Source organism: Tasmannia lanceolata, unplaced genomic scaffold (assembly GCF_043159265.1).
Source record: "Tasmannia lanceolata isolate RefF3 unplaced genomic scaffold, GAP_Taslan_0.1 ptg000029l, whole genome shotgun sequence".
NCBI lineage: Eukaryota > Viridiplantae > Streptophyta > Magnoliopsida > Canellales > Winteraceae > Tasmannia > Tasmannia lanceolata.
The window spans coordinates 2930608-2954979 of NW_027518706.1; the positions used below are offsets into that span (position 1 = coordinate 2930608).

At 37.4% G+C, this 24372-nt stretch overlaps 1 protein-coding gene and 1 pseudogene across 1 annotated transcript; both read right to left on the minus strand.

The window, feature by feature from the left end:
- Window positions 1–185: 185 nt before the first annotated feature.
- Window positions 186–6905, minus strand: LOC143859109 (uncharacterized). Its single transcript, XM_077369786.1, has 2 exons — window positions 6526–6905; window positions 186–457 (listed from the first exon to the last, which is right to left on the minus strand). The coding sequence occupies exon 1, from the start codon at window positions 6788–6790 to the stop codon at window positions 6557–6559; it is 234 nt and encodes a 77-aa protein (XP_077225901.1). The 5' UTR covers window positions 6791–6905; the 3' UTR covers window positions 186–457; window positions 6526–6556.
- A 13919-nt stretch (window positions 6906–20824) lies between these two features.
- Window positions 20825–23414, minus strand: LOC143859424 (protein FAR-RED IMPAIRED RESPONSE 1-like; annotated as a pseudogene).
- Between the last annotated feature and the right edge of the window lie 958 nt (window positions 23415–24372).

Genomic DNA, 24372 nt, shown 5'->3' on the forward strand with positions numbered 1-24372 from the left:
GTGTGATAATCTTAAATGGTGTATGATGGTCTTAGTGAGAACATAAAGAAAAACTAAAAGCATATGTAATACGCTCAAGGACCCGAAGCAAAACAAAATGTGTAATGACCCCGATTTGGGGCAAATTTTTTAGACATGATTTTTTTAAAAAAAATTCCAAAATCCGAATCGCTACCCCAAAAAAGGAAACAATAACTAAACAATTCTATTCCATTAACTGAATGCCTATTACATGATTTATCTCAACTGCTAATATCAAACTATGAACTAAAATAAAATAATAACTGAATCCATGACTAAAACTCAACATCTAAGACGAATAAAAATAACTGAACTTCCATCGGGCATAACCACAAGTCAACCCCAAAAGAAATCCTACGAGTGCTTTCTCCCATCCTAAGTGTCACCTATACTTGTTCATCAACAAATGCTCCTTCACTTTTCTCACCTACAAAGTCTGAAAAATAATCTAAGTCAAACAGCAAGTTCATGTGACTGACTTGGATAATAAAAGTGACAAGAATGAAAATCTGCATTATAAAGGTGTTTCTTATGGCATTCACATGTGATAAGGAAAAGCAATAAGAATTATAAGATTTATTGCTAAGGATGAAGAATATCAATAAGTATGTGAGAATGCCAAGGGAATATACCAAGGATGCAGGATTCTTCCCGAGGAGTGGGGAACCTCGATTCCCGGGTTCTCGAATCCGAAACGGGATTCTTCTCGAATCCCAAAAAACTAGGAATCCCGGTTCAGATTCGCCGGAAACCAAATTCCCACTTTTGGGAATTGCGGTTTATGATCCCCGGAAACCCGATTCCTACTTTTGGGAACCGCGGTTTAATGTTATGTGAAACACGATTTCCCGGGGATTCCCCGACAAATCTCCAGCGACTCTCCGGCGACTTCACGATTTCCGCTTCCGACCATCCCGGGAGCCTTCGATTCCAGTTTCGATTCCCTCCTTCGATTCTCACTCTGGCAACCTTGGAATATACTAAAGATGGCAAATCATGGAATCATATAAGAGAGCCTCAATTATACATAGTACATATAGAGATAGGTAAACTACAAGAAGTATCATGTCATCTTGACGAGGTATATGGGTCATATCTATCTTCTCATAAGTATATAAACAATGGAAATCCTCACAAACCCGTCGATAAGTGGCCACACCTAGCTCTATGGCCTTCCCGTACTATAGTACGAGGCGTAAATAAAAACACCGTGTATATAGATTATGGCATAAAAATAAAAAGTTCTACCACAGGAAATACTACGAGGATAATCAATTAATTCAATGACATAGGTGCAAAAAGAATGCGAACAATCATAGGAAACATAAATATAATCACAAAAATTATAATTGTAACTAATATTATAAAAATCAGTCATCACTTGCCTTGTTATTAAAGCTTAAGTAATCGTATGAAGTCCCCTGCCACTGATATGAAGATGGGGATCCTGAAGTCTAAATTTAATAATTAGCTTGGCATCAATTTTTTTCGGTCTTATGTTAAAGTTATTTAACATATGCCTATTATTGTCCTATAATGTGTATTTTTATTTATTTATTCAACTACTCTCTATGTTGTCCCAAAAATCTTATTTTTATACCCTAAAATATATATTTTTTCATCATAATACTCTAAAAATCTGCAGCTAAATCAGCCCTAATAACTATAAAAATTTGCGACTTCATTTATTATGCCCTAAAGACTGTGAAAAATAAGCACTTATTTATGTGTCTAAATACTCAAAATCAACACTGATTTAGGGATATAAAACAATAAAAATCAGCAACTAATTAGGGACGTAAAGCCGTAAAAATCAGCAGTTTTATGGTACAAAACTCTATAAATTCAGCAGTTTTCATGCCCTAAAAACTGAGAAAAATATGCATGTAAAGAGAGGTGATAAAACTATCTTTAAATCACACGTGTGGGTTAAAATATATATAAACAAACCCTCCAACACCTTAAAATAGATTTAGTAATAGTTCACATAAGAATATTAGGATTTCTACATTAAAACCCTAAAAAGAAAATCAAAAACTCTTTTCTAGATTTAAAAGAAATCAAGATTCATGTGAAATACATTTAAAATCCTAATTTGAACAACCAAAAACACTAAAAGCAAAAACACATCAATTTTTTACCTAAAAATACAAAAAATAGGTTTTCGGGCACTTACTCGAAGACGAAAAATCAATCGATGCAAAACCGTAGCTTTTCTTCTTCCTTTCTTCTTCCTTTCTTCTCCCCTCCCTTTCCTTTTCCTTAAATTTTTAGGTGATTCAAAACAACCCTAGATGGGTTTATTTATAAACTTAGCCTGGAGTTTTACTTCAAGAAGAGTTTTTATTATTAGATTCCTAATTATAATCCAATACTAACTTAAGAGGTGTGGAAATATCAATATTGGGTTTCCTAACTTATTCTAATATATTATTAGTATTTATGTTATATTAGGTTACTTTTACATTTTATCTTTTTTAAATAAAACAACATAAAAGTTGTCTGATAAGACAAAGCTCGTAACTATGCATAACCCTAATAGAAAAAGGGTCATAGCTTGCTCAAATCACGTCTGAATCACTAAATCTTGGGTCTATTGGATAGGTATTCGAAATACCCATCTACCAAGACCAAAATCATGTCGAACAGACAAGATTTGATACCCGAAAAATAGGTTGTGTTAAAAGTGACGAAAATATAGTATGACCGTCAATTTTTAAGATCGTTTAATCTAATACAGGATAGGAAATATACAAGAATCTTACAGATTGGGGATCGATCCAATATCTAATTTATATATATCCTACGGTCTGAAAACTCAAAATCGAAGATTTAGCCGTTAATCTTTGATCGAAAGATCTACGGTCTAGATTTTGTATCTTTACAGGCCCTTGTAGACCTGGCAAACGGGCGGGCCGGATTTGACCCGGCCCGTACGGGTCCGGGTCAAACGGGCCGGGTCAAAGTGACCCGGAAAATTCTACGGGTCATTGACATTGGACCCGCACCCGGCCCGTACGGGCCGGATCGACCCGCGGGTCACCCGGATTTTTGACGTATTTTTTAAGAGTTTTTTTTTTTATTTAGGGATTTGCTAGCCACCTTCTCCTGGGCTATTTTTCGGCTTGTAGCCCCTCCTTTGCTGCAAAGATTGGGTGAAGTACGGTCTGGGGCAAAGGTGGCTAGCAATAAAGAGAATAAAGAGAAGTAATCATTACGGATTTTTGAAAGATTCTCAGAATTTGTAAGTTTGAAATGAAAAATTACCGCAAAAAGGTCAAAAGTAAAAAAATTACATATAAAATATGACAATTACCGAGAAACTACGGAAAAAAGTAAAACAATATGACAATTATAAGAAAAAAACCGTCTTTTGCACTTTTTTACGGGCACCCGCGGGTCCACCCGACCCGGCCCACTTTTGACGGGCCGGGTGGACCCGCGGGTCAATTTCTAACGGGTCACCAATAGGTGACCCGGACCCGTAAATTTACGGACGGGCCGGGTGGACCCGCGGGTCCGGGTCACTTTTTGCCAGGTCTAGGCCCTTGTTAGGAGCGGGTCATTACCCCCCCCCCCCCCCCCCCCGCGCGCGCGCGCGCGCGCACAAGTGACTTATTAGAATGGACTTTTTTATAACTAGGACACGCGACGGATCCATTAGTTTTTGGCCATCAGGGCCTCTATCTTAGCTCCACTAGTAGATCATTGATTGGTATACATGTTTTGTAGGAAAGTAATGGAAAGGAGAAGGCTTTCCGAGTAAAGCCCCCTCTTCGTAAAAAGTCCATCCGATAGTCTGGCCCTCAGGAAGGACATGCATCCAAAGTCTACCTGGGCTTGGAGTCTCTCTGCGGCATCCCCAAATCAATTTCCGATTTAAAATTCCATCAACTTACCACTAATTTCAAGAAGACACCAACCTAACCCAGAAGGCCAATGAAAATGAACCTTGAGAGAGTAACAAAAGCCCGGACTATGGCTACTAAATTGAAGACATTATAAGGGATCTGGCTTTCCCAAAATTGGAAGAAGATACAACCTTCGAATCATTTAGTATGGAAGGGATTTCTAGGAGAAACGATACAGCCAACTAATGTTGTTCGTCATGGGCTTTAGGGATAGCTTCCAGGACATGGAAACAAACATGATCAAGTGCCAGAACCACCATAAAAGAGAAACATGGAATGAAACAAGGCTAATGAGAAACACCAAGTTAACCCAACAGTTAATGCTTTTATCCACCAAAGTTACGGCACGATTTGATGGTTTCCAAAGACCTCTGATCAATTAAGAAAACTCAATCCTTTTTTCAACTACTTTGCTGAATTACAGATATTTCATAATTTACCCGCAAGAAAAGAATCAACACCCAAAAGCCATCAACCCAAAGTATATTCTATGGTTGCTAGAGCGGAAATCGAAACTGGAATCAAAAGCGGGAATCGAAGTTCTCCCGGGATGGTCGGAAGAGGGAATCGTGAAGTCGTCGAAGAGTCACCGGGGAATCGCTAAGGAATTGTCGAGGAATCGCTGGGGATTTGGACATCACCAGGAAAATCGCATTTCACATAACATTAAACCGCGGTTCCCAAAAGTATGAATCGGGTTTCTGGGGAATCATAAACCGCGATTCCCAAAAGTGGGAATCGGGTTTCCGGCAAATCCGAACCAGGATTCTCAGTTTTTGGGGATTTGAGAAGATTCCCGTTTCGAATTAGAGAACCTGGGAATCGAGGTTCCCCACTCCCAGGGAAGAATCCTGCTTCCTTGGTATATTCATCTTCCAAGAAGAATAATAAGAATTCGGTTGCATGAAGTGATACTCAGTTGCATGAAGTGATACGTATATATTATGGTGGATAGTAGATAATTACAAGGTAGTTATCCTAGGTTTATGCATTTTAGATTTGTGGGTGTGAGTTACTTATTATGTGTCATGTAAGTGGGTAAATGGGTTGGCGATGTGGCACACCTTTGTTCTTGTATTTAAAAGGCTGTATCATAATGAAAATGGAGAGAATTTTACAGCAAAAAAGGAAACTTTGTTTTAAGGAGAGTCATGGTTCCTCTCGAATTGAACCATTAGGAGTTCCGTTTGCCTCAAAATAACCTTTCTCCCCCTCTTTTCTATCTTTTTCCTTGTTTGTTTGTGTTACAGCCAATTAGCCATGTAACATAAAGAAAAGGAAAAAAAAGAATAATATCAATAATCAAATAAAGTATACTTATCAAATGAATTTGACCGCACAAAACCTCTCCAAAAAAGGCTACTGGTATTTGCAATACCATGTTTTGATAATGACACAAATTCACCTTGTCTTTTATTACTTAACCAGCTATCAAAAGATGTTACAATTCACAAAAAGCTCTCAACATACAATTAAAAAAGAAAAGACAAGGCAAGTTTGTGTCATTATCAAAATACATGAATCCTTCAATGGTAACACGCAACAAGAACCAAATAAACAATAACAATAACGACAGAAAACAACATCATAACAAACAATAACCAATGTGTCTAACCAAACAACATTATTAACAGAACACAACACAAATTTCTACAGATAAAGACAAACACATTCCATGATCTTGATTTTCCATTCAGCAATCAAACCCTAATATAGGAAATTGGGGACACAATGTGTCCAACAAATAATATACGGTGACACAAACGTAACACAAATTTCTACATACAAAGACAATTAGACAAACCCACTTCAGGATCCTAATTTTCGATTCCGAAATCAAACCCTAATATAGGAAATTGGGGAAATACCGACGGTTGAGATCGCAAAAGAGAATCAGAGCTATGTAGAGATCATAACAAATAATAATAACCAATGTGTCTAACCAAACGACATTATTATTAACAGAACAAAGATTTCTACAGACAAAGACAAACCCATCTCAGGATCCTATTTTTCCATTCAGAAATCAAACCCTAATATAGGAAATTAGGGAAATACCGACGGTTGAGATCACACGAGAGAATCAGAGCCATGGAGATATCATAATAAACAATAATAACCAATGTGTCAAACCAAACAACATTCAACACAAATTTCTACAAACAAATACAAACCCATCTCAGGATCCTATTTTTCCATTCAGAAATCAAACCCTGAATATAGGAAATTTGGGAAATACCAACGGTTGAGATCGCACAAGAGAATCAGAGTCATGGAGAGATAATAACAAACAATAATAACCAATATGTCTAACCAAACAACATTATTAACATAACACAAATTTCTACAAACAAATACAAACCCATCTCAGGATCCTATTTTTCCATTCAGAAATCAAACCCTAATATAGGAAATTGGGGAAATACCGACGGTTGAGATTGCACGATAGAATCTAGATAACAAACAATAACCAATGTGTTTAACCAAACAACATTATTATTATTAACATAACGCAACGCAAATTTCTACATAAAAAAACCAAACACATTCCACAATCTTAATCAAACCCTAACATATGAAATTAGGTCAATACCGACGGTTGAGATCGCGCGAGAGAAAATAGATCAGACGGGCAAGATCTTCTCTGGATAGTTCCCCTCAGGTGCATGATGAACAACTGGCTTTGTGAGCATTAAGGGTCGATCTTTTGCCTCTTCTTCATCTTCCAAATCGGTTGTGCTTAGATTTATACAAGAACAACGCTCTAACGAGGCGAAAAACGCAGAGGCCACGCTCGATCCGACCCAACTCGCCATTCGATCGATCTTATCGCATGATATAAAGCTCGAATTCTCCATTTTAGGGATTTGATTTGGGGAATTTGGTTGCAGGATAAGGGTTTTTTTGGGAAGAGATGAGGGTTTTGAAACCTTTTTTGAAGAGGGGAATAACAGAGAGAGAGAGAGAGAGAGAGACAGAGAGGGCGGGTTGTGGTACGCGTAGAAGGGTATTTTAGTCATTTGAGTTGGATAATCCTAGCCGTTAAACTTTAGGGGTGGCAACGGGGCGGGGCGGGGCGGGGCCGGATGTTGGGGTCCCCTTCCCCTTCCCCTCTGCGGGGAATTTTCCCCCTCCCCTTCCCCTTCCCCTCTGCGGGGATGGTGGGGAATCCCCCTCCCCTCCCCGCGGGGAATATCTAATCCCCTTCCCCTTCCCCTCCCCGCATCCTTCGGGGACAAAATCCCCGCCCCGCCCCCTCTTTGGAACCCAATCAAACCAGCAAACAGAGCTTCTTTCTTCTACGTCCATTACAGACAATATTGTGATGAATGCTATGATTCTATTCATGTGATCAACAAACAGATGGACAAAATCAGAAATGCATGGATGAGACAACAAACATAAATAACAACAGGACCTCATCTTTCAGCAATTTTCTGCATAAATTATGGAATGATAAATAGGAAATGAGCACCAGGATTACCTTCATTAACAGACAGCCAATGTGCAAAAAGTAATTATTTCAGTAGTCACAATGAACTTTAAAAGTCCATAAGTGGGCGCTCACACACGCAAAATAATGTTCATTAGTTCATTCTGTATAGCATGTTAACCCCCAGATGAGCATGAGAATGGAGAAGAGAACAAAATCAACAAATGACTTATTTCTTTAACTGCAATTCAGTCTAGTGCTGAAATGAAACAAATTTCTAGTAGCTAAATTTTTCTTGTTGAAAATTAAAACCTGCAATCCAACCCTAAAATTTTGTTGGCACTACGATTTTTTGATAATTGCATACACTCAGCGTCTCAGGCTCTCAGCTTGTCTTTATTATTTCAACATCTGTGAAAAGGTTATTATAGTTCCCAAAATGCTCTCAGAAGCTAATTAAAAGGAAAAGACAAGCTAAGTTTATGTTTGGGGGAATCTTGTAGTCGATCCACAGAGTTTCTAGTAGTTTTCCTTAAAAAAAACACTTAAAAATTTACAAAAAAATGGCATTGATTAGCGGGGCGGGGCGGGGCGGGGCGGGGACAACTCCATCCCCTTCCCCTTCCCCTTCCCCTTTCAAATCGGGGAATCCCCTCCCCAAACGGGGCGGGGCGGGGCGGATCCCCGCTTTTTCGGGTGAAATTGCCAGCCCTATTAAACTTATGATTTGTAATCCAAGCCGTCCATATGTTGGGCCACAAGTAAATAGGTTGTGCCCCAAAAATCATCTCCATATGATTATTCTAACCCTTTGATCTTTTGAAGTTTCCATAGTCTGCAATCCCTCTATAGATTGGAGGGTTAGGATCACCCTATGAAAATATTTTTGGGATTTTTGCTGATTAGCCCCTACATGGCAAAATAATTGCTTATCAGTCCCTAGGAAAAGCATATTAGCTGAACAGTCCTACTTTTAGAAAATATTTGCTAAAAAGTCCCTAAAACCCACGAACTTCAATTTTCTCGGTTAAAAAAATATAAAAGGACAAATTTACCCCCAACCCATTTAATCAGTTTTAGCGTTTTTTTTTAAATTTCCCTTCCAATATCTTTGGAAAAAAACTAGCAAATAAGCAACAATGTCATCTCTTCCAATATTTAAAAAAAGAAAAGAAAATAAGGTAAACCGGTTCTATTCAATTTTTCAGTTAGGGACCTTCGGTTTATGATGTTATCCTCTAAATTAATCAGACACAATTCCTCAATGAAAAAAAAATTCCATAGAATAATTTTCCATCAGAGATATTTTCTTGCAATCTAACCAAGATAGGAATTTCTTAGAAAAGTTAGAAACGAAAAATATTCCTAAAATTTCTTACTTTATTTATCTATGAAGAAAAGATAACTCAAACCGACTCTATTTAATTCATTTTAGAGGGATTTTCAATTTATTTAATTCCAAAAATGATTTTTTTGTTGAAGGTTTTTTGACGAGAATATTGGAAGAGATAATATTGTTGCTTATCACCTAGTTTTTTTCCAAAGATTTTGGAAGGGAAATCAAAAAAACGCTAAAACTGATTAAATGGGTTGGGGCGTAAATTTGCCATTTAAAATTTTTTAACGGAGAAAATTGAAGTTCCTGAATTTTAGGGACCTTTTAGCAAATATTTTCTAAAAGTAGCAATTATTTTGACAGGTAGGGACTAATCGGCAAAAATCCCAATATTTTTTGGGGCATAGTCTTTTTAAGTTTTGGTTGAGCAAATGGATTGCTTGGATCATCAGATGGAGTGCGCCATACATCATATAAAATCTAACTAAAGTAAGCAGTTTTCAAAATAAGAAGCCAGCATGGCAACAATAACAACAAATTGATAGGTTCAGATGCTGGGGAAATTTAGAATGGCCAAGGGAATGAATGGTTTGGATCGGCTCTACTTAGGGGTTGTTTGGATGTAGGGAAAAAGATTTTCCGAGAATATTTTCCATGAGAAACAAAAAAAGAATTGAGATGTTTGGTAAAGTTGTGGAAATTTTTTCAAGAACTGAAAATTTTCCTTATTTTTCAAGGAAAATGCCAACCTACTTAGACTATCGAAGTTCATTTTCCATTTTCTCTTGTTTCTTTTGGAGGAAAATCGCTTATACAGAGGGATTCATTATAAATTGAAGTTTTTCCTAGATAAAACTTAAACTGTTGCGGTTTTGGGTTAATTTTTCATGTGTAATCAAATAATGAAAACGCAAGAAATTCTGAAAATGTTTTTCATTTTATAACTTTTCCATAAAATTCATGAAATCCAAACAGGGCCTTAGTTCATTGGTTCACATGGATTGTGTTTAGTATTACAATTAAAGAGTGGACAATGAAAAATACATAAGGATTAAGGAGGGTCCCTTTGCATTAACCAAAAAGTGGGAAAATTAAATTAAAAGGACATATTTTCCATTTCAAAGGATTGTTTGCTTGTCATTAGTTTTGGCATGGCAGCTTTTGTCAGCTATGAATTTTTCAAATTGAAGTCGTTTTCTATGGCTTGACTTTAATCTCGAATCGAGAATGTTGGGGGCTAAAATGGGCAAATCATCCCTTAGATGCTTAACACATGGCACCAAGTGTATTTAGAAATCCCCATAAAATTAATGAAAAGGGTCAAATCATCCGTCATGTCACTTCCCTTGTCATTTTCCACACGGCATATTAGGAGATGCCACAGCTGTATACTATTGGGAAAGAAATCTTCACCCATTATTAAGTTGTACTAGCAAAAAACCCCGTGCAATGCACAGGCCGACAGAGAATTGTACAGACTACATCATAGGTTGATCTAAACCGTCCATGTGATGGAACACAACATAAATATAAATAGGTTGTGCCCATAAAATAATTTCCATAGGCTGATCCTAGCCCTCCAATTTATAGAGGTTTCATAATTGTTGTTCCTCTTAAGGTGCCCAGAATTCGTCAATATTTTTACAGGTGTTCTGCATTAGTAATATCAAATTTTCCGTAATTTGACCCGCACATAGTGAATAAAGAAAAGTAGTTCCCGATTTCCAACCCGACTGGGTTCAACCTGACCCAACCCGATTTGCAATTTCCTCAACCCGACCCAACCTAATTTCCAATTCGGGTCGGGTTGGGTCGGTTTGATATGGTACCAATTGACCTCAACTCAAGCCGGGTTGCTTTGGATTTTGAGAACCAATAGTGAGTCACGAATAATAAGTTTTTAACTCACAATCGGTTCTCAAAATCCAAATCAAACAGGGACTAACAATTAACAAAGGGAAATGTTATCTCCAGTACTATATTTTGATGATCACACTCCTCACTTTATTAAAGTACGGTATGGCCCGCACCATAGGATTATCCAAACCGTCCATTGTGGACTGTGGAGACTATTTCAATGTTGAAAAAGAAAAACACATATACAGAACTTCTTCAGATTGAACCCAAATTCGGGTTTTGGGTCAGGTCGGTTTGTCCGACAGCCCAACCCGACCCAACCCGATTTCCAATTCGGGTTGATTTTTCCCAACCCAACCCGATTTGCAAAAAAGCTTAACCCGACCCAACCCAAATTCGGGTTGAACCCGACCGGCGTGGGAACATCCAAGTAACAACGATGGTTTCAAATTATATATAGTGCTAATGTCCTCACTATCATATTTTATAATGGCACTACTCACCGTATTTTGATGATCACACTTCTCACTTTATTAAAATGTACGGTATGGCTCGTACCACAGGATGATCCAAACCATCCATTAGATGGGCCACTACCTACATAGGTTGTGCCCCAAAAATAATTTTCATAGGTTGATCCGAACCCTCCGATCTATAGTGGGTTATAGGTTGATCCAAACCGTCCATGTGATGGAACACAACATCAATCGCCTGTGCCGTAAAATCATTTCCATTGGTTGATCCTAGCCCTCCAATCGATATAGGCTGATCCTAGCCCTCAAATCGATAGAGGTTTCCATAATTGTTGTTCCTCTTCAGGTACCCAGAATCCGTCAATATTTTGCAAGTGTCCTGCATGAGTAATATGAAGTAATTCTTTCGTCATTGTCATGTCTTTACCTTTTCTTGGTAGTTTTTTTTCGTAATTGTCATAGACAGGTAACCGGGTCGGTACTTTTCGTATATAGATTACAATTTTATCCTTAAATAATTTCTCATAGAGATATATGTTCAGCAAATGGGTTAATGGTAAAAGAGTAATGCTGATGTGTAAATCTCACAGAAAAAGGAAAGAAATTCCTTTTTTCTTTAGCTATATAGTAGTAGATATCCCTTGTATATTCCCTTTCATTTCCAGCTTCAAATTAGGTTCCTAAATTATATAGTTTCCCTTCAGTCAAGTTCCTAAATGTAGGATACGTTTTGTTAATTCTTGTATTTATACAGCACTAGCGTCAATGAAGATGTATCAAAGAACTCTTAAATAAATTCTTTGTTCTGAATTTTATCATGGTATCAGAGCACTAGGCTCGATCCATCTGTATTCAGTTCTTATCTTCTTTTTTTGTCTATTTATCTTCCTTGCAGCATTTGCAAGCCAACACCACAGATCCGATCATCCACAAATACTCCATCGCAAAGGCAAACCACCCACACGCCACTCGAAAAGGCAAACCAAAGCACCGAGTTATCTCCAGGACTATCACTGTACTTTAGCAGTGCAACCTCTCCCCAATTTGCCGCCTACTTCGTCGACCAGTTCTCAAGTAAGTACTTCTCATCCTTTGTCTCGATACTTATGTTATGATCATCTTTCCCCATCTCATCGGACATTTTCTGTAGCAATATCTTCCCTCACAAAACCTAAGTCTTTCAAACAAGTTGTTTGTGATCCCAAAATGGAGTGACGCCATGGCTGCCGAAATAAGGGCCCTTGAGGACAACAACACTTGGACCCTCACACATCCTCCTCATAAAAAACCCATTGGTTGTAAATGGGTTTACAAAATTAAGTACAATTCTGATAGCTTTGTTGAACGTTACAAGGCACTCCTTGTTGCTAAGGGTTATAGTCAACAAGAGGGCCTGGACTACCAAGAAACTTTTGCTCCCGTTGCCAAATTGGTTACTCTTCGTACCTTATTAGCCGTGACAACTATCCAACAACGGCATCTCCATCAGTTAGATGTCAACAATGCCTTCTTACATGGCAACCTAGAAGAAGTTTACATGCAATTACCCCCTGGTTTTTCTCGTAAGGGGGAGACACGAGTTTGCAATCTCAATAAATCGTTATATGGCCTTAAGCAGGCATACCGTCAATGGTTTGCAAAACTTTCAAATGCGTTAATGGATGCAAGCTTTGTTCAATCTAAGTCCGATTATTCCCTCTTCACAAAGCTTTCAGGATCTTCTTTTGCAGCTGTGCTCGTTTATGTCGATGATATTATCCTTGCTGGAAATGATATTTCCACTATTACTACTCTCAAAGAATTCCTCAACAGCCGATTTAATTTAAAAGACCTTGGCAATCTTAAATATTTCTTAGGCATTGAGGTCGCTCGTTCAAAGCATGGCATACATCTCTCTCAACGCAAATATGCACTTGAGATCTTGGAAAATACTAGCTTTCTTGGATCCCAACCAGCAACATCTCCCACGGAACAAAATCTTAAATTAACGTCAAAGGATGGTGATCTCTTGCCCGATCCTACCAGCTATCGTCATCTTGTTGGCCGTCTAATCTATCTCACAATTACGCGCCCATATATTGTGTTTTCTGTGCAAATGCTTTCGCCAATTTATGGACAAGCCTAGACAGCCACATCTTGATGCTGTTCATCGTGTCCTTTGATATCTCAAGCAATCTCCTGGCCAAGGCATTCTCTTGTCATCTTCTAGCGCTCTCCAATTACAGGCATTTTGTGATTCTGATTGGGCCCGTTGTACAGAATCTCAAAGATCTACCACCGGATATTGCATCATGTTAGGACTCTCTCCTATCTCATGGAAATCTAAAAAGCAAGGCACCGTCTCTAAGTCATCTGCATAGGCTGAATATCGTGCAATGGCCACCGCCTGTTGTGAAATCACTTGGCTTCTTTATCTGTTTCGCGATTTGCAAGTGATTCATTCTCAACCTGCCTTAATATTTTGCGACAATCAGGCCGCCTTGCACATTGCCGCCAACCCGATCTTTCATGAACGCACCAAGCATATTGAGATTGACTGCCACATCATTCGAGAAAAGATTCAGGCAGGCCTCCTTAGTACAGCCTACATTCCTACTCACCAACAGCCTGCTGATTTATTTACCAAACCTCTTGATGCGGGACAGTTTTATGCACTCATTCGCAAGTTGGGTGTGCTCAACATTCACACATTAGCTTGAGGGGGAGTATTAGGAAATGCCACAGCTGTATACCCTATTCAAGAATATTGGGAAAGAAATCCTCACCCAGATCCTAAATGTAGGATACGTTTTGTTAATTCTTGTATTTATACATCACTAGCGTCAATGAAGATGTATCAAAGAACGAACTCTTAAATAAATTATTTGTTCTGAATTTTATCACGGCATCCCGTGTTTTCCTGCTCCGTTTGGTTGCCAGTAAAATTTTTGTCCTAGGAAGTTTTAGCAAAATTTTGGTCCCATCTCATGTTTGGTTGCCTTTTAGCACTAGAATTTTTTTAATCTCACTCTTGTAATGATTGCTTGTGTGGTGAATTTTTTTAATCCCACTCTTGTAATGATTGCTTGTGTGGTGAATTTTTTTAATCCCACTCTTGTAATGATTGCTTGTGTGGTGAATTTTTTTAATCCCACTCTTGTAATGATTGCCTTTTCATCCCATCCCAAAATAATCCCAGGAGCCAAAAATAAGCTTGAGAAGAATTTTTTTCTTCCCAACAGTTCAAGCAACCAAACAAAGTTTTTTTTTTCCCCACCATAGTCCGGTCAACCAAACATGGGATTTTTATTTTACCGGGATACTTCTAGGACTTTTTTCCCCCTACCATTCTCCTTGGATTTTTTTTCTCCCACATAAATCCCAGGAACCAAAAAAAACCCGGCAAAAATGTGACAAACTCACCTAGTCTTTTCCTTTTCAAGAACTCTTTGGCAGCTGTAATAACTTGTAACAGCTGGTTATATAATAAAAGGACAATATGAGTTTGTCTTATTATCAAATCATGGGAGGGGGAATATAATTAGCTTTTTTTTTTCCTCCTTATTTTGGCTGTTGGGGTCAGAGGAGGCTTCAGACCTGCCATTCCATCCAACACCTACGATTCTTCTTCAACAAACTTCCCAACTTCTTTCTTCTTCCAATGGCAGCCACCTGTCTAACCGGCTCTTCCGGTCAGGGAAAGGCCATTTTTCATATTCCAAAAGTGCCCCATGTGCTAAGACATTTTCTGTGCTAAAATCTGAGAAAAATAAATAAATGTCTGAGATTTTGAGGCATAGTTGATAGGGTGTTATTGGCAAATTAATTATCACAGAGAATAAAAAATAATTTCAAGATATTTTAATCAATATTAGTGAATTAAATGCAGGTAATTACCAAAGTATTGGAAAAAATATTATGAAATTTAATTTCGAAAAATTGATTTCTTCTTAGCTAAATCTGGGGAGAAATGTTTTAAATTGCTTTCTGTAACCATTCTCAACATCGCTTTTTTGATGTGTGTGTTTTTTGTTGCAAAGAATGAATAAAATGAAAAATGGCGTTTGACAAGCTCGACCCGTGTCTCCCATTTCTCCGAATGTCGAATTTCGAGTAGCTAAAATCGCTTAGGGACCGTTTGGATACTCAGATTTTAGAACCCAGGTTTCAGTGTAAAAGAGGGTTCATAATCAAGCAGTTGTATGTTGTACTGACAGCGTTTCTTGGATTTTAAGTGAGAAATTCAGATTTTAAAAATCTCTCCTGCATCTTGAGATTTCTAAAACCTGAAAATATGGGAGGATCTGCTACTCTCTTGTTGTCGGAAAGAAGGGTGAGAAGTCAAAGACGAGTCAAAAACGACGGCTGGCCCGCTTCTTCTCTTGTCTCTTAGCTACAATTTTTTGAAATTCTGGATTCTAAAATCCGTGTATCCAAACGGCCCCTTTCTCGAAGAGATTTTTTATTTTTTTATTTTTTTAAAAAATAGCTGAAATTTGTTTTAGGCACAGTTAATAGGGTATTATTGGCAAATTAAGGATAATAAATAATAATAAAAATTCATTTCCTTTTTGTCTTGAATTTTATCGGAAACTTGTGGCTATGATCTAAAGTTGCATGTGGTTGGTGGTTTTGGGATTCATGTGGAGGATGAAGAGACATGCTTGATGCCACTCGGCATCATTCTAGACGCTAGGATCATGTGGTAAAGAATAGCCTTAACCACCAACAACCATCCATATCAATTTTCAGGAAAACAAAAACAAAAGAGATTGGAAATATAATTTCCCTTGTGAACTACTGAACTATTAAAACTTCCATGGAATAAAGTAGTAGTAGTTTGGTCATTTTGCCAAAACAAGCAAAGGTCTATTTCTTTGACTCCTATCAAAATATTCCTTCCTCCCTAACAAACTTTCCATTGCCTTTTCTTCCACATTAGAAGGAACCCTCGTTCCAAGTTCCACCAACCACCAAGGGACATTTTTTTAGACCTCTTCCCTATATCAAGGAAAGACTATTTTTCTACTTCCTTCTCTTTCTCATCTGTCTTGTAATGTTTCTTGCTCAAATGAGTATTCCAACTGCTGTTACTTTTGCTCTTGTTGGGATATTCATTTGGGCACGCAATATTATACTGGAGATTATGTTGCCTTAGTACAAAGCAAAGCAAACGCCCATTTATACTTCTTATGGTTTGTCCTTCACCCAGCGAGTTTGGATTGCCAGAATCAGGCTTTGGAATCGGTATGTGACTCTAAGGGGGATTTTTTAATCTTGGATTTCGTCAAAATATTGGATGGGAGATGAGAGAAGAAGGAGATCGTCTGTCATTTTCTGATTTCTCGCCCATGTTTCCAGGTTTAGAAATCTCAGGATGGGGGAGAGATTCCTAAAACCTGGATTTCAATTCTTACTTGAAATCCAGGATTGTAAAGATAAGCGAAACGGGCGGTCTCCTTCTTCTCTTGTCTCCCATCAATGATTTTGAGGAAATCCAAGATTCTAAAATCTGCGCATCCAGACAGCCCCAGGATTTGCTTTTCTACTTCATTTAGATTCTCTTTGATCTGTCTTAAGCATATCAGCTAAGGGTTTTGCTAACACCATGAAGGCAGTCGTTGAGGAGCATTTAAATGCTCTTTGAAACATCAATTTACACATTTTTTTTTATGATAAAAAAAAAGACTGTGTAAAAGTTTCAAATCATGTGTAAATTGATGTTTCCAAGAGTATTTAAATGTTCCTTACGGCACTCGTTAGCAAAACCCATCAGCTAAACCTTCATTCATTTGATCAATGGCATTTAATCAAATAATTTTGTATGTCGGTTCTGTTGTTTTTAATATCAACCTCACTTACTCACAAAATTCATTGCTAGTTACCCATTCATTGATCGATCTTCATCCCAATCTCTATTGTTTGACCACTTTTATCAATACAATGTTTTCAAGAATCAAGCACTGCCATATTTAATAAGCTTTCTCTTACCTCCAAAAGTCATTTCAACCTAATAAAGTGTGAAACAAATCAATCTAGTCTTCCCTTATTTCAACTTACAGGTAGATCTAAATATAGCCAAGGCATGCCTATGATTTGTAATACACTTCACAATATCCTTCCATGTCTATCGGTGCCCATTCTTTTGATAGATCTTTGGAAATTAGATTTAAAGTATACACTATGTAAGGAGACCAAAGGATATGTGGACATAATTTAGGAACTTATTTACTAACGTTTACACAATTTATAACACTACCAGTGAGCACTTGAGCAACATTAGAAGACCCTAATTTCTCAGTCTTCTTCACTATTAGTGATGTCATCTATATTGGAGTAATTTTCATCATATAAAAACATTTATAGCCACTCAACTAATCAGGGGAATCTGCTTAATACTAGTGCACCCATAGAAACTATAGAAACTCCAAGCAAGGTTTTAAATTTCGACCGAAATCCAAAAGGATTTATGTCAACAACGAAACCGAAATTCCCCAAAACGTACCAAATTTCATAAATTTCTGTTAAAATTTCAATATAATATTATTATTTTATTTCTTTACGGAATTTCGGCCAAAATTTCTGTAATTTTGGGAGAAAAATTCACTGTTTCTATAACTTGTACCGAATTTCGACCCAAATTTCAGAAATTTCGGGATTTCAGCTGAAATTTCGGTTTCGATGAAGCCCGAAGTTATAGCCGAAACCGAAATTTAAAACCTTGATTCCAAGTATCGGCCAAGTGTCTATTCATGGAATTCCTTGCCCAATTTATGTTTCTCATTATCTAACACTGTCGTACTAGCTTTGTCAAATGACGAACATTTATAACCTTTTGGTCTATTATTTGTTGCACTTATCATATCATGAAAACAACGATATCATAGGGCATTGAAATAAATGCCACCATCACATAAGAATCAAAGGATTTTAGCATCTATCTCATATATTTATTGTTGCTTGAATGAATTTTCAAGTTATCCTTTTCAAATTTGAGGAGTAAAAATACATGATGTCTTCTTTAGTTGTGAGTGTGAGCATTCTTTTTTATCATCTTCTATAATGTTTATTTATTTGTGAAAGTAATGACAGGTCATGTAACAACAATTTACATACTTCTTCTCTCTGAAACAACCAGTTACTCTAGAAGCTTGAGCTTTTTAAGCTTTTAGAGATGGTGTTAATTAATCTTTTATACTTTTAACAACCCCCCCCCCAACGATCTATTTTTTATGAGTTGGCCTACACATGGCACATGTGGCCCGTCCTTCGGATTTGGCAATAAGGAGGTTCGAACCGGTGTTGGAGATGGCGTTGTTTAATCTTTTATACTTTAACGTTCTCAGTCGGTCTTATTCTAAGAACTTAGCATATACTCCTGTATAAGCACTTGTCTACTCTTTGCTACAATGGAGGAATTCCCACTTCTTTGCATCACCACAATTTTTATTTTTGGCAGCTTCATTAATATGTACTTGTTTCCACAAAGGTTTATCAATCTTAATGCTAGTGCTAGATTAAATGTCATCCTCCTGAGATTCAACATATGCTACTTCATCTAAATTTTTAAGTTCAACATCAATTTCGCTTCGATCATTATCTATATTTGGATTTTTCTTTTGCTGCTACGAACAGGGTTAATTATATGTAAAATGATAGGCATCATATGAGGTTGAAAATCAAATTATATGACGTACTGGATTTTGTAAGAGGTAAAATATCGTTGGAAATTTTTGTTGGAAAAAATCTGTGTAGTGGTTGAGAATGAAATGAGAAGATGCTTCAAGGCGTGTAAACGCTCTCCTTAAGACGATATTCGCCCCCACCAGTAGTGTGCAAAGGGGACCACGAACTCGCCTCCAAGATACAATGAAGCCCGATTCCAAACCGATTGCTTGACGACGTTCTGTACTGAACGGAATCAAGCCTGAATCACCTTTGCATTTTGCAAGTATTTGAGACACAAGAGTTCTGTTTCTGCAGAAAACAGAATACTTGAAAGGATTTCTAAAAATAGTAAAACAGTAACTTTGTAGGGGTTTAGAGAGAGAATTGTGCTAGTATTTCTGGGTATGCCAAAGTAGAAATCCGAATTATCTTTAGAATGAGAATTTTCTACTAATTTTATAGAGCTTCTGGTGGCTTTTCCCTTTGAAAAACACCATTTCTGGACATCCTTCAGCGGGTTTGAATTCTGACCGTTAGATCGCGACTCTACGGTTCAAATCAATCCTGGAGTGACCGTTGGCTTATGTAAAAACCCTTTCAACTCCGTAACCGCTAGATCTTCCATCCACGGTGCAGATTGCACCGTTTAGGAACTTGGCCGTTGTGTAGAAGAGACACAATCCAATAGTCATCATCCACTAGCTGTTACACCACGATCCGACGGTTTGGATCGCACCTGCTCACGCACTATCCATTGGAGCCCTTAGGCCTGTTGGGCCAACCGTTGGGCCCGAACTCAGGCCCAACCCGACCGAACCATTTGGTCTACCCACTTGACCGATCCAAGTCGATCTTGATCCAACGGTCCGGATCAAATCGGAAAAAATGAAAGGCTCCAATTGTTCATCGCTACGATGCGGCGTGCAAAGTGCTCCTAAAAAGCGCCCTATAGCCCATTGCCCATTGCCCACGCCGGGCGCGTGTGCGAACGGTGCGTTGCACTCCCGCGGTTCAACCTAAGGCTAAGACCATTGTGCACCATAATAAAGAAGAGAAAAAGGTAAAGCTTTATAAGCCCAATTTATCTTTTCTTATGAATCGGTACGGGACTATCTTTTTTACACTACTTTTGCACTCTTCTCTTTCTCTTGCAAAAAGCAAATCTTTCTAAAGAAAAGTTTTTCCTTTTCCAAAACACACTTAGAAAATATTTTCCAAACACTTTCTTTTGACCAAAAAATCAAAATTTGAAAATCAAAATCTAACAATTTTTCCCAATGCCTTGAGCATAATAGGATGCTTTCTTTTTACAGATTTACATCATAAAGATTACAAAGGATAAAAAAGGATTGGAAAAAAGAAAAGAAGAAAAAAATCATGCCAGGATATATCGTCACTTTATCTTTTTACCATTTTTCTCTCCCGTTTTAACTCTCCTTGACCTCGTTCTCTCTCATATCTTTGTAGTTGCCAGAGATGAAATCCCTAGACCTAGCAGTGTTTAATCGCAAGATATGACCTAAGACCTTTCTCTGCAAGCCTAATCAGCAAAGAAGAAAGGGACTTTAGCATGCATACAAATTGTTGGACGTAGGATCTTACGACCAGCCATTGGGTTGGGATGTGTTGCCTGAGTGAGGCGGCTAATGACAACAGATGTGTTGTCCATTCAAAAAGGATTTCTATAAGACTTTTGTCTGCCAGATTCCGCCTCAGGAATGTGGGCGGCATCCAAATTCGTTGAAATCGGCAAGTGTAGGCTACGGAGGGAAGGTAGATGGAGTAGTTTCTCGGCCGCCATTTCATGTATGAGCATCATTTATCCTTGCAAATATCATTAGGAATAATTAATAAAATTGAGAAAAGAGATGCAAAGTATTCATTAGAAGTAACTATAATATGCAACATTTAAAAATCAAAACATCAAAGAAGTTCTTATTATCAATAACCAATCTAGGAAATGCATATGGATGTAACTTCAAAGGAGACAAAAGGGCTGAAACTGGTGAACCAATGAACAAAGAAGCTTGAATCCTGCACATCAAAGTAAAACAACTATAAGAAGATACTTCAATGATCGGCATTGGGATGCGACTAATATTATTACCGTCAATTTAAATTTGAAAAGCCATCTTGTGTTCCACATTTATCCTTGAAAGGGCTCTTGCAAGCTACATTGATTGCCAATACTTGTTGGATTAGTTGGGACATATCGTTTCTGCGAAAGATATAAAAAATGAATTATTAGCATAAAAAGTAATTAGTTCAAGTTCTTAAAATTTACAACACAATTAAGAAAAAATCTCTATCTAACTTAAAACCATACACTACCTCCTTGCAAGTAGTTTTGGTGTGACCGATTTTAGTGCACTGGCTACATAATTTTGACCTTGTCTTCTTGATGGTTTTCTCTCTAGCAGACTTTAATCTTGTATTTCGTGGGCGCCCCACTCTCATCACTTGAAGAGGACTATGTATAGTGATCATCGGTGATGCTTCATTTACTTGAGTTGCTTCGCTCCCGTGTCTAGTAATGGTCTTCGTGCTAGTGTGTATGCCAACAGTACTTCTATGCTTCCTCTTTTTATTAGATTTCTCGACTCCATCGAGAGATTCATTTGCAAAACAAAGTTTATCTAACCCTTCCTCAAGTATATGTAATGCAACTTTATACTTCTTTGCGGATAGTGCCCCTTCTTCTGCAAAAGCAATGGACCGTTGACACAGATCATCAAAACGCTCCATACAATTATCTGGTTGAACTGGATCACGACCTTGATCAAATATATGTGTGCGCTTTGCATCCTTTCTCCATCGTGGTAGTATGTAATGAGTTTGAATTTTTTCAACATCGGAATTTATAAATACAAGTATTGAATGCTTACATAAATACCTTGGAATTCAAATAAACGACAAATGCAAGAAACTTGCTTTAGAGGCATTAAACAACACTTCATACTCCTTACATTCTATCTCTCCTTTGTGATTTTGTTTCCGCTCTTTCACAACATAAGTTGTTATTTCGATCACCATCTTCCTTGACAAACTTTGCAGTAAAATTGGTGAGAGCAGAAATCTCCTCTTGGAATTTTTTGAATATTCTCCTAGTGTAATAAATGTTAGCAGCCTCTCTTTCAAAAATCGACACAGTCTTCAATGTGGGGTTTGAATGAAATGAATCAAAATCTGCCTGGGCCTCTTTTTCATATTGACTTTGTAGGGCTAACTCATATGGTGGGGTTTGAATGAAATGAATCAAAATCTGCCTGGGCCTCTTTTTCATATTGACTTTGTAGGGCTAACTCATATGGTGGGGTTTGAATGAAATGAATCAAAATCTGCCTGGGCCTCTTTTTCATATTGACTTTGTAGGGCTAACTCATATTGCTCATTAAACTCTTTCAAACTAGTCTTTGAATGTACATATCCATCAAAAAAATGATTTATGCTCTCACTTTTTTTAGAACTAGACATCCCTGCAAAGATAGTATCCTTTAAGAACACAGGCACCCACCTATCGCGAATTTCGTATAATGTTTTCAGCCACTCGTTATCTGTAAGATTATAATCTTTGATCATTTTATCCCATTCTCTTTCGAATTCTTCAGCTCTCAAACAATCATAAATGCATTTATTAAACGTTTCCATAAACATAACATTTTTTTGTCGAGAGCCCAACTTCTGTGGTACTTTCTGCATGATCTGCCATAAGCAAAGACGATGACAGACTGTTGGAAACACCTCTGCAATTGCTGCTTGTATGGATTTACTTTGGTCGGTAATTATTGAGATCGGTGGTCGTTCTGACTTTCCTGCTAGCCATGTCTTAAACAGCCAAATAAAACTCTCTATTTTCTCATCTGAAAGCAAACCGCAACCTAACAAAATAGATTGGCCGTGATGGTTAACTCCTACAAATGGAGCAAATGGCATCTCATACTTATTTGTCAAGTATGCCGTATCAAAGGTAACTACATCACCGAAGTATTTATTGGAAGCCCTAGACTTGGCGTCAACCCAAAAAATATTTCTCAAATGTCCTTCATTATCAAGATCCATTGCATAAAAGAAATTAAAGCAGGATTCTTCTTAGATGCGTTTATGAACAACTGATAAATAGCTTGTGCATCACCTTGTGCTAGAGACATCCATCTTGTCTCATTAATAAAATTTCTAGTATATTTTTCAGTGAACCCCACATTTGCAACTCCTCCTTTTTCCTTAGCAATCACTTTAATTGCTCTACTAGGCCTTACCCCCGAAGCACTTAAAAGGGTCAATCTGCGTTTCACACTGGGCAATAATAATCTATGTGATCTATAGATGTGAGATTTTGATGGACTGACTATATGAGTATGTTCGTCATGAAATTCAATGACAACCCACTTCTTATAGTCATTTATTTTGATCCTCATCACTGCCTTGCAATTTGCCTTCCTGTTATGTCTTGGATTTAACGTGTTTTCACTGTTTCTTTTTTTACCCTCTCTGTCGCATGCAAATTTACAATGAGAAATAGCATCCCTCCCTGAAACCTTATATGATAATCGATCTATCTTGCCTTCAGAGTTATTTTATTACAATGGTAATCGATCTATCTTGCCTTCAGAGTTATTTTTGGAATAATTTTCGTCGATTATCTTCTCAGTTATGGTTTTCTTGATCATATGATTTTCTTCATCTTCATAATGACCCATATCATCTCTATCGCTATCATTATTAATACCAAAATCCATTGATGTAGTAGGAGACTATAAAACATATAAACAAATATGTTACATAATGCATATTTTATAATTACAAAATTAAGCTTACAAGAAGGGAAAGAAAAATTGTGCATCTTTTCAATATTATCGACTTGATCTTTCACCTCCATAAGATCATCAATGGTCACTATAAAGTATTTATGTGCGTTTTTCTTAGCTTAGGCCTATTTTATTTAAGAAAACTTATCGGCGTACGAGATAGAGAAAGAAAAAAAAGACAAAAAATGGTAAAAGAGAGTAAAAAACCTGAGAAAGATGACAAAGAATAAAGAGATGAATATCATAAGAGAGAGAGAAGTAAAGATAAAAAACAAAAGAGAACAATAAGTAGCCATGAAGAGAGACGTGAGAAACAAGAGAGAAGAGAGAGAGAGAGAGAGGAAAAATAAAAATAAATAAAAGAGAGAAGAAATCGTAGAGAGATGAGAGAATTAAGAGAAAGAGGGGGACAGATGGAGAGCGAGAGAGAAGAAGAAAAGAAAAAAAAGAGAGAGAGAGCACGAAGTTATCGTAGAGAGATGGTAAAGAGTTGTAGAGAGGGAGGAAAGAGAGAAAAGAAGCGTGATAGGTATGATTGTGGAAAAAAAATTGGTGGAGAGAAAATAGGCATCAATTTAGGATGGAAAAGTTATTTAGGATTTTCTAGTTACAATAAATATTAAAAATGGAAAAGTCAGTAACCGAGGCTTTGTTTAGCTGGTTTCCCATGACAGGTGGAGTGTAATAATTGGTGGGCTCCTTCATTGGGCGTAATATAGGTCTTCGTAGTAACACTCAAAAGGATTTGAGTTTGTTGTGCCAAGAAGGAAAGAAGAACGTTTATGAGATATTCGTAATCTCCTAATCAATTTCTATGAGTTAGGCAATAGTGTATAAGAAGATATACATGATCTTCTCGATTGCTATGAATTCGGTGACTCAATCCTAT

Coding starts and splice junctions, on each gene's coding strand:
- LOC143859109 (XM_077369786.1), bottom strand. CDS start 6,790: ATGGAGAATTCGAGCTTTATATCATGCGATAAGATCGATCGAATGGCG.